Genomic DNA, 11,573 nt, shown 5'->3' on the forward strand with positions numbered 1-11,573 from the left:
GTCCTGCCTTGCGCTTGTTACTTGGAGGACAGAAAGAAACTGACAGATGAGGAAGGCAAGATATGGGGGTCAGATTATGGGAAGGTCAGAGAGCTGGGGGACAAGGAGCTCCAGGAGACAAGTTAACTGCCATTAACACTAAACACGAGAACCAGCTGTGAGTGGTACCAGAGATTCCCAGCTTGGTAAGGATTTATAGAAGGAGAGAATGATTGACAGAGAAGAGAAAAGCAGTACAAAGTTTTACTCCTCACTTTCATTCATGTACACAAAATACAAAAAAAAGGCAGCAGTTCAGTCTTCCACTCCCCCCCCCCCCCACCTTAGAGTCTGAACAGTTACTTCTGAATTTCTCCCATGATGCTTGAACTCTGCCTTGTCACCAACCAGGAGGCTCACTCCTGTTTCTCCTTGGATCAGTTTCTGGGCTCAGTCCACAGTGCTGCTTCCTGTGTGATGAACAGTTTTACCAGACCTGGCAGCTTTTGATCATCTCCTTCATGACTTTTATCCCTTCAATGGTACCATCTTTAAGGGCCAGTCCAAGCAGAACAGGTTTGTTCCCAGCCTCTTGCGAAACAAACGTCACAAGATTTTTTGCAAAGACATGCGTCAGAGCCTGTAAAAGCACCAAAAACATCCAATTTGTTTGCGTTTTGAATCTTTATATTAAGGATTTAATAAGATAGTATTGCAGTAGTATGTTGAGACAGAAAAAGGTTTACCTCATCTTTTCCTAGGAGGATCTTTGTGGTGTACATAGGCTTGTTAATGTCACCACATGTGGTATCAGGCGTAAGGGAAATTAGTGTCCCCATCTTCCCATATTGGGTGAGGACTACAAATATGTAGTTGCTGAACTCTGTGCACACAACCTGAGTGGAGATGCCGTTGACCATCTGTTCTCTCTGCTTGGATCTGATGATGGGTTCAGCTGCCATAGTCACCTTCTGGATAGGTCTGAAAAATAAAATGGACCATGATAACTTCACGCTCAATGACACATTCCACTATTTCATACAGCAGTTCAAGCCTACCCGAGCATCTCTTTTATAGGGAAGTGTATAAAAGAGATTTAAAAAACAAATGGTGAGAACAAAGGAATTAAAGAGGGACCGCAGGCCCAATTTCTCAAACTGGTTATTAAAATGTTGGTAACAAAATAAATGAACGGTGTAAAAAAAATGACAAAACCCAAATTAAGCACAATCGTGAGTCCCCTTGGTGTGGCAAACCCCTGGTCACGCCACGGGCGAGAGCCGTGACGCGGTACGGCCCTGTCCGCTCGCTCGTCAGGATGACTGATGCCCTGCGATGAATTAAGTGCAGGTTGTGCAGAAGCTCACTCGCCGCGCACGTTCCCAACCTGATCTGCTTGCAGAGTAAACAAGTGAGTTAACCACCCCGAAGTCGAGAGCAATATGTCCATTGGATTAAGGAGGCGCAATAAGATGCAACAAGGCTGCATCAGGTCACCCGAAGTTTTGTTGACTCGCAGAATAGGGTGCTGCGCACCCTTGGAAATTTCGTCAATTTTGTGGTGTAAATTGGTGGTTTTACAAGTTCCTGTGTGTACACCTCTTACTTTCGTTCAGGTTTGAAATGCACTCATCCCTGCTGATTCTTTCCAACCCCAAAATGTATAAAATGGCCTTGGTTCCCCTTTAAATGATACAGAAGTTTGAAGGTTTTGACGGAAACAACTTAATGCTCTTCAGCAGTTCTCGAAGAATCAAATCAGTTAAAAATGGTTTTAACCCATTTTAAAGATTATATACACATCATTCATGACTTACAGGACTAAACACTCAGGTTAATTTTTGGTATCCCGTTTGTCTTGTTAACTCAAGTATAAGTTTTAAGTCCATACATATTGATGGGTTTATTACTGCTGTTCACTTAATTTCTGCGGAAAAGACGATACTTAAATGTCAAACTCTAGACGACGGTAAGGAATCTAAAATTTAAACTAAAGTTTTTAAAGAAAAAGATTGTGCAAGGAACAAATCACAAGCTTAGGTTTCTATATTTACACTTTCGATAAATATCCTTTAAGCTCGACCTTCAATTAAAATCGGTTAATCCTTTTGCCCCAAACTGGAAAAAGATGTTTTTGACGGTATTTTATACCCAACACTTACACTGGGGTTTCTTAAATATTCTAAAATGCATTTTATTTGAAAAATCAGTGTCCATATCGCATTTTAAGGAAATATGGAATTACCTTTCCAGCGTTCCTGCTTGGACGGCTCGCAGTTAACAGCGCTACCGAAACCAGTTCGATCCTGCCGACACCGCACTTCGCTCGGCGAGTGAACTACGAGAGCTCGGGGCTTCCACCAACTCCCAGTGCAGCGGGCCACGAAGGATTCTACAGCCAGGCTCGATTAAGGGTTCGTGAGAATTTTAAGGTACAAAAACCGCATCTTACCTTCTGCTTACGTTCGGCCAAATGTATGCAAAACAATCCTACGGAAATCTTGAAATATACACACGGTCAGGGGAGCTGAAAAAAACTGAAAAGACTTCTGCTCCGGTGCAAGTCACTACCACATGTGGGAAACAGCGCACAAGCGCAGAACAGAAACTGTTTATCAACCTGTTACTTTATTATAATTAAATATTGCGACTTTCTCCTCAACTTAAAACATCCTAGAGGTGGTTTACGTTCTCTATAAGTGTTGCAACACTTATTATAAATATTTATCAGCACATCTTGCCACAGTTCCGCTAAAAAGTATAATATTTTTATAACTATACAATGTGAGCCGAAAACATTTTTTCTCCGACTTAAAGAAAAAGACGGTTTTTAAATGACAAAGCGCGACTAAATACCATAGCTTCAAAAAAACGTTTAAGTCTTATTACATGAATCAATTTCTGTTAACTTAAAAATATGGATGAAACTGCTTTAATGCAAATCTAGTTTTGCTAAATTTGTTTCCCCTGTAGTAAAGCACAAACCAGCAACAGCTTTTAGTACTTGTGATAGAAATAGCTTAAGCTGTTTTACATCTACAAAAAAAGACCATCTTGTTTAAATATTTATGCTGACCAGATTAAATGCAGCAATCCTTAGGGAGGCACAGGGTGGAACAATTTCTTATTCATTTTTAAAACATCAGCAATAGTTGAATATAACTATAGAATTTAAACACCCAATCATTAATAGAATTACTTTAATATAAAGGTTGTCCATGAAGGCACAGATTAACCAGAGGACCAGACAGCTCACTTGGGGTATCCACATGAAACATGTCAAACACATGCACATTACTGAGGCCCCTAGTGAAAACCCACAGCACTGCAAGCATTTTCACATTCAGGGCCTTTCACTTCAAATTTAAAATATAAATCTCACATTAATTAGCAAAAAATAAATATTGGAACCAATACAAAGAAGGTCACAGGCAGTTTCCCACCTTGCCTTGTCAGTGTATTTTTTCAGAATTCATGTCTTTTGACATGGCAGGACCTCACCACTGTGAAATCTGCTACAAGCTGAAAAAGAAGGCACCACTGTTTTAATAATGGGGATAAAAGCCCACAAGCTAGAAAGCTTTACTTTAAGCATACTTAATGAAAACAGGCAGTACACAGATGGTGTAGGAGTCAGATAATTCTGATTGCCAGTTAATGCTTTAAACAAAACAAGTGAAAGAGGCCCAACCATGTGTAGAGTACAGAATGGCATTAGACTGTTTACAGAAATTCAAGCTTTTCTGCATGGAGCTCCTTTCAGCCAGTGGTAGTGTTCAAGACTCAGTGGGCCTCATTTTCCCCATTCTGTGCCTGATTGTCACCAAGCAAGCAACTGGGTTTGATTTAATTAACAAACAGCAGTCCTCCAGTGCAGGCAAACCTGGATTAATTTCCTTCAAACTAGGATCAAATAGAATCCAAAACTCACAGAGGCTCCTCTCAGCACACCTTCCCTCCAAGAGACCATCCACCTGCTGCGTGCCCCCAGTCCCTTTATAGCTCCTCCTTCCATGGGCCACCCCCCCTTAAAGGGACTTACTCGTATTTCTTATAGTGGTGGACCATTGGTAAACAAATAAAATAATTTAATATAGTTCCAAAGATAACTTACAAACTGTTGCCAGCTTACAAACTTTAACCAAGTCACGTGAGGGTTTTAATTTGTTTAAGCAAGGAAAAGAGACACACATCAGTTGATTATGGATGACTTCCCAGTAACCTTTCCCTTTAAGATCAACAATTTTTTTTGAGTACTGCTGGTGTGGCAGTCTGGGAACCAACCGCAAACAGGTGAAGGGTGGCCCAATACAACACAACACAACACAATGGAGAACACTTCAGTGATCTGAGGGAAAGGGGTGGGGGGTATGTACCATTCACACTTCGTACTTATCACATACACAATTACAAACATAATGGAAAGGCCTTGGAGTATTTAACATTCATTTGAAAAAAACAGGCACCCTGTCACAGTGATAAAGTACTGCTCCAAGTCCTTTTAAATACATTGGTGTGCCGTATGAATTGTAAGTTGAAGCTGGGATACCAGCTGGGGACCAGTGAACAGATATATTAGTCTCAGAAGTATACTCTTGTGCCCTTCAGTCCATTTAATGAGTCCTGGATGACAGCAGGGCCTACTGTACTTCCTTTTGGAAAAGCTTTTGAGGATGTTCCTCTCGTGCTAGCCATCCTGGAATAATTCCTAGACTGGCTTGGCAATCCTTGGGTAGTCTTGTGTATTGGTGTGGTAGAGTTCCGCTCGCTGCATGGCTGCAGGTGCATTGTTTAGCCCCAGAGGGATTTGCACCCACTCCTATAACCCCCAAGGCGTAGTCAGTGCTGTCAGATGTCAAGATCCCTTTCCTGGAATCCTTGGTGGTAAGCCTTGCGCTGATCAACACGTGAGAACCATCCGAAAGATCTGTCAGGTCTTGGATCTGTGGCAGTGGGTGTTGGTCTGGCTGTCGGGTATTGACGTAGCCTGTAATTGACATATAGCCATAAAGTCCAATCCTTCTTATGGACACACTCTACTGGGGATGAGTAAAAAGGTTTTGACTTTACTATCCATCTTCTGGCCAACGGGTCTTGAATGTATTGTCTCAGCACTCGGTAGTGTAGTTGTGGCACTTATACAGTACTTGGGTTCTCTGAACAGGGATGTCATTGTCTCAGAGTAGATAAAAGCAATGGCACTAGTTCAGGTTTCAAAATAAATAGGAGCTTCAGGTTTCTTTTACTCCAAAGCAAAAAAGAAAACGGTAGATTATTTCAGATCATCTCGGACCGACAGTCTGTCTGACAACCAGATCCTCTGTCTCTTTCTCACTCCGTCTCTCCCGCAGAGCTCTGGTGCATGGAGCCCTCTCCCCTTCCACCTCACCTAGCTGCTCCATCCAGGGGCAAGGAGCTCAAACAGGGAGGAGGTATAAGGAGCACAGTGGCTGACAGCTGGTTCCTCTTAGGCGCTGACTCATGCTGACTGCCTGTCACAGTCATCTTTTAAAGTAATTCCCATCTGTAAGCTCAGAACACAACCTATGTCATCCTTTTCATGGGCAAAAACTGTAGGCTCTTCATATAACACTTGTTTGACAGCTTTTCGCTGGTCATCTTCCAAGTGCCTTAAATCTACAGAATGTGCCACAAAAGGGTTATGGTGCATACAATTATTACTAGAGTTGGGTGCATGTTCACTGCTTTAGTTGTTTTAAGTGCCATTTCCGTGACATGGATTGCACTGTATGACAGTGCGGCAGTGCAGTGTTATTTTATGCCTTGTGTAGTTACCAGTGGGTATTTTGGTATAGAGAGCTGCAACACCACAAACTTCAACTAAAACTTCAAAAATATCTTATTTTTCCAGCCATTGTCAAAGGACAACACTAGATGTAAAAAGCAAACCTCCTAATGCACACATCAGTGCAAGTATGATGAGATCAGCAAGATCTGCAGTGAACATAATGTTCTATTATGTTAATATGGTTGAAATTGTTATTGAATTCTTAACATGTTTTTTAAAAGCACTATCTAGGGGACTTGTATTGACTTTAATTTTCAAAGGACCAGGAAACAATTAAAGAAAAAGTGATAGAACTATTGGGAAATCATGACCATTTTCTAAGGTAAAAAAAGAGAACAACTGGTAAAGGTGGAGTAAAATTGCCAAAGAGGGAGATGGAAAAGATTCTTACAAGAGAGGCAATAAATGATGCATTTTTTTTCTCAGTATACATACAGTATTATAAAAGTAAAAATAGATTATGACATAATGGGGGAGTGATAAAGTATAAAAGTAAACAATATAAAAAATCAAGTTTATTGCCAATTCAAATCAACAGCAATCACAAATTACCCTCCTCACTGACTGAGAGTAATTTTGTGGTAAAGTTCTGTCTAATTCTGTCTATATAAATTCTGTTATCTTGATCCCTTTCTTAGCTCACTGTGTACCAGGTTTTTAGTCTTTGGCCCCATTATCACAGTGATGATCAACAAATTGTATCTGGGTATTTTGCCATCTTCACTTAAACCTGTTGGACTTACACCTGTACTGAAGAGACCCTTGAATCTTACCTGCCATTTAAATCTTCCCTTCCTAGCCAATGCCCTACAGCAAGTGGCAATTTCCCAACTGCAAGATCATTTAATGAGAAACAAGCTCTCCAGACCTTTTCATTCAGGCTTCTGTCAGTTTCACACCACTGGTACAGTACATCTCTGGTGAAGGTGGCTAATGACCTCCTTGTGCCCTCAGACTTGGGTACATTGGCCCTGCTAGTTCTGCTCAATCGCATTTCTGCCTTCAACACTTTTGCTCATGCAATCACAAGACACAGATCTAGTTGTCACTGCCTTTGCTAGCTGCTCATCAAGTATTAAAACCTGGATGTGACAATATTTCTTGCGGCTCAGTAGTGACAAGACAGCATTGGTGCCAAACTGAAAAATTGGATGCCTTTAGCAACCTATCCTGTTCCATCCAGATGTTGAGAAACTCCCAGCATCTAATTTGTTACTGTACCTCCAATGTAAAACATTTTGAGACGTCTTGATATCTTAGCCATCTCGACATGTTAGCCTTTGTAATAGCACTTTTTGCAGTTTAATTTACATTTGCTTAATTGTATAAAAGATGTAAATGAAGGTAAAATAAGCCTCCAAGCCTACCTCATGAGTAACTTCTTCTGGTTCAGTTATTCTCATCTTACATTGGTTTGTTTTTTTTCAGCCTCCATGTAGCATTGTGCATATTAACTTCTTCTTCTAGTATATTTAGTACTTCATCCAAGCATTTGATCTGTCTTGATTTTTTGTGCAAATCCTTTTAAATTTACTATGGTACTTGATAACATTCCTATTTTGATATTGTCTCCAAACCTGAGAACCTTACTAACTGTATTAGAATCCCAGTTTTTAATATAAATTAGACATAGCAGTGGTCCTAACAGTTACATTAATAACTAATGACGTCATCTCACTCTGAGCATTATTGTCCTGTCTGTGGTGTTATTTATATCTTTGAAAGCCTACTTCCAGCACATGCTTTTTCAGAAATCATGCTGACTGTCCACTAGACTGCTGCTACCGTTTAGATGATCCTTTTGTTTTCATAATCTTACATGTGATATTTTTAAAATTATAATATAGTTCTAATAGCGTCTTTCTACAATCTTTCACATTTGACTTCTCAGACACCTTTATGTGTCCTCTATCAGGCTCATATAGAAGTCTTTATCATCCTACACAAACTCAGAAGGAGCGATGGATCGAGAGCATTCATGTGTCTTTTCATCTCCTGCTCTCAAGTATTGCTGTGCAATACTGGGTCACAGCTACTGACCTTTTAAGGGGTGAATCACCAGTTTCATTTAAACTGAACTGAACCTCAACATAGCAATGTTTTCAGAGCATTCATCTCTTCCAGGATTTATGAAAGCATAATGTATTCCCTGAAATATATTTTCAGTTTGTGCTTTTTATCTTTAGAGAGCTCCTAACATGAATAGAAAGTCAGTATGTCACGTGGCCTAAGATTATAAATCATATCAAATGATCGGTGGTGGAGAGTGAATTTGAGTATCCCTGAATGGTGATTTGGCTTGCTACAGTAAATGTTATGCCATTTATGCCTTCCGATGTTATTTCAGATAAGGATGGCTGTTTTGTTGTTGTGTCAGGCAAACTGCACCATTCTCCTGTAATGCTAGCTAATGTATATCCACCTAATGGGGAGATAGTACTTTTTAAATACATTTTTCTCTTCCCTCCCAAACATAAATACAGATCATCTCATTATGCAGGTGAGTTCAATCGTTGTTTACACAGGGGAACGGAGTGCTGCTCTCAGAGGCTGGCTTTGCCTTCGTAAACTGCTTCTGTTATTCAGACATTTCACTCAGACTTCGACACCCGTGATGGTCTGAGCTCCGTCATGCATCCTCACGCATAGATTATTTGTTAATTGATAATTGCTTGCTTCCATCTGTCCACTCCTGTTCTTATCATTGCATAGTGATTTCTGGCCATACCCCTGTCCTCATGGAAAAGCTTGCTTTGAAACCTCATGGTGATCCGATTATTGCTTTCAGATAATGACTTTGAAGAAAATGAATTACATTTGTGACTAACCAGATCTCTTTCTTCTTAGATATTAATAATACAATTGACACCTCCAAAGCCACTCTCCATGAAAGCCGTAAAGGCATACTTGCAAAGTCAAATTATTTCACTCTTGGACTCAAACAAAGGAAGTACAGTCTTAGGAAAGTACAGATGGCCCTTAATGAAAATCATTCTTAGACTGGACCGATGATACCACTCCGAAACTACTTGAAGTTCAAAAGCTGATGCACTCTGCACGCAAGACGTTGAAACTCTTTTGAGAAAATCCCATTTAACATGCTATGAACATGGCGAAAAAGCTGGTAAATCTCACCGTTATCAGCGGTCAAGGGCACCATGTGGAGAGTGGTTCTGTCACTACTTACCCTAGGTATATTAATGACCAATGTAAGCAATCTTATCCTAACCCCACTGTTAATTGTTTCATACTTTAAATCCCCCTTCCACTATCACTGATTTAACCCGTTCAGACTCTGAAGATGTATCACGAGCCAAGAGCAGCAGAAGGTTTGGTTGTTGCCTCTCTACTTTCTTACATTTATTGCTTACTCTTTGTTTTGTTTTGGTTTTTGTTTTTTAAGTTGATTGCCCAATAATACTCCTATTGCCTTTTGCCATATTTCTTAGGCTGGCTGGTTCAAGGATTGGCGAGAAGGAAGATCTAGGGTCAGTAATTGAAGTGATTTATGGCTTGGAAACTGCTCGGTTATTAATTTTCCTGTATGGTTCCCCTTGTAAAACCTCCTTCAAAACATTTGAACTAAAATACATATCAGGGCTTGTAGTTTCTCTGGACTTTGTGGGAGGCCTTTAACACTGCAGACAATTCATGTATATCCTACAGTATGTATTACACATGGGGAATTAATATCTGACAAGAAATGAAATGTAAAACATTTACTAAAACATGACTAAAACATTCTCTTGTCCTTGAACCAAAACCGTTCCTTTTCACAGGCATTTCCTTTAAAGAAGTAACAGTCACGCAGAATTTGTCATTCTTCTTTTGGAGCCAGGCAGATTAGCGGTGTCAGATAAATGATGCGTCTTGTCTTGCTGAGAGGGCAGTACTGCATTATAAGGGTTGAGCTAATACATTTCAATTTTGCCACCTTAAGATAGTCACTTCAACTAAGTAAAGCAAGGAAAGGACATGTAGTAAAAATATTTGCTGCATAACCATGCTTTTGAAGATTTGGGGGAAAATGTATTTTTTATGAACCTCGGAATATTTTGCAGAGTCAGGGCTTCCTTTGACATTTCAAGCAGTATTTACAGACATCTTTTGTTCATCAAATGCCTGAAAATGTATTCAAGGGACTTTGATTTTCACCTCTACCGTCAGGAGTCTCTGAAAGAAGTGGGCATCTCAGCAATTTTGTCACAAGTCTGTTTTCCTTTCATTCCGCTGAAGGGTAGTCTAGATTTTTTTTCTTCCGACTGAAGCATCTGTCACCCTTTTGAAACATCTGGATCTGGCAGATGACTTGAGGCACAGCTCTCTGTAGTAGTTCATTGTTTAGTATGCTAGTGACAAAATTGGCTCATGAGTTCATACAGTAATTGGGTCAACAATTATGAATAGTGGATTTTCTTTACAATACAAATTAATTTAGGTTATAATACAGGTTATTTTGCACTCATTTCGTGAAACTTCTAAGGATGGCTAAAGAGATGGAATATAATATATTTTTATAGGTGCAGCAAATGTATATATACTGCAATTATTGGGTTCTGTGCACACAGATTCATTTATGTGTGTTTCATTGCCCTAGTCACTGTTTTATTATTTATTCAGAGTAGAGTGTGGAAATAAGCTGGGCATTCATTGACTCAGCAGTATAAGTGTTTATGGATAGTCATGAGCAAAGATAATAACTGGCCTCGGTAATGTACAAAATCAATCAGTGAAAATCGCAGGACCAATTCAATTGCATACTGTATGTGACAGAAGTAATACAGGAGTAAGTCAATAGTATGTGTATTCATTAAACATCGATATATTTTTAACACATTTAACATTGATTATAGTTTATTTCCTTTCCATTGCATTCATACCACACTGTTGGATAGTGACAATGGAGGATGAAGTATCTTAGTTGCATTTCTTTATCTGATGCGTTTATTCTGCTGGTAAGTATGATTGTTATTTTACTTCAAACATAAATATATGTTTCCTTTGTGAGTCAATTGATGTGAAGCACACAGTGGAAGCTCAATCTCCTAGTCCTTGGTTCTCATATTTGATTGTTCCTGTTTTATTGTTATTTCTTTCTACCCTGGAGTAATATGTTATATGCTCCTGTGCAATTTCTTAAAGGGCTCACTTGGTGCAGTGCAGGTCATTTTCATTTGTATTGTGTGCTAACCTCTTTATTGAAACAGTTTACTAAGGCAGTCGGACTGCTCTTACTAAAGAAGTGTACGAGTTTACGTTCCAGTAGCAACCTATCAATCTCTGTGTGGTGATTACTGTGCCTATGATCCATTGGGTCTGTCTACTTTATAAACTAGAAATTATCCCAGTGTAACCCAGCAGGCACATCAAAGCTGGTTCCACTGGAACTTCTGTATCCAGACTTTTTCTGCTACTGAGTTAATTATCCAGCGCCAAAAGGGCAGCCATCAATTACATTTCCAGACCATTTGAGCAAAATGTGTCACAAACAGGCTGACACCGTTATTGTCGGCAGGACTTGAGAAGTTCAAATCTATACTCTCTGGCTCTGGTTCAGAGAAACCTATTAAACACTTGAAAGTATATTAATTTGGTCTGGGCCTCCCTAGCCAATTTTACATCAGTTATTTAAGGAAGATTTTCATGTTTCGTCAGTGACTTATGGAATGCTTTTTTAAAGTAACCCAGGGGCTTTTTCGCAGACTTAAATAGCCAGTTTCGTAACACAAATTTTTATCACAAATACAAACGTTTAATGGGAGTGTGCTACAACTAAAGTCACATA

At 39.6% G+C, this 11,573-nt stretch overlaps 1 protein-coding gene across 2 annotated transcripts; it reads right to left on the bottom strand.

The window, feature by feature from the left end:
• Positions 1-229: 229 nt before the first annotated feature.
• Positions 230-3,942, bottom strand: psmg3 (proteasome (prosome, macropain) assembly chaperone 3). 2 transcript variants are annotated; one of them, XM_069180772.1, is made up of 4 exons: positions 3,911-3,942; positions 2,432-2,516; positions 726-960; positions 230-619 (listed from the first exon to the last, which is right to left on the bottom strand). In XM_069180772.1, the coding sequence occupies exons 3-4, from the start codon at positions 939-941 to the stop codon at positions 467-469; spliced, it is 369 nt and encodes a 122-aa protein (XP_069036873.1). In that variant the 5' UTR covers positions 942-960; positions 2,432-2,516; positions 3,911-3,942; the 3' UTR covers positions 230-466. The 2 variants fall into 2 exon arrangements, with proteins under 2 accessions (XP_069036873.1, XP_015215214.2); XM_015359728.2 differs by lacking the exon at positions 3,911-3,942 and adding an exon at positions 3,423-3,501.
• Positions 3,943-11,573: the final 7,631 nt, after the last annotated feature.

The sequence above is a fragment of the Lepisosteus oculatus genome, chromosome 19 (genome assembly GCF_040954835.1).
Source record: "Lepisosteus oculatus isolate fLepOcu1 chromosome 19, fLepOcu1.hap2, whole genome shotgun sequence".
NCBI lineage: Eukaryota > Metazoa > Chordata > Actinopteri > Semionotiformes > Lepisosteidae > Lepisosteus > Lepisosteus oculatus.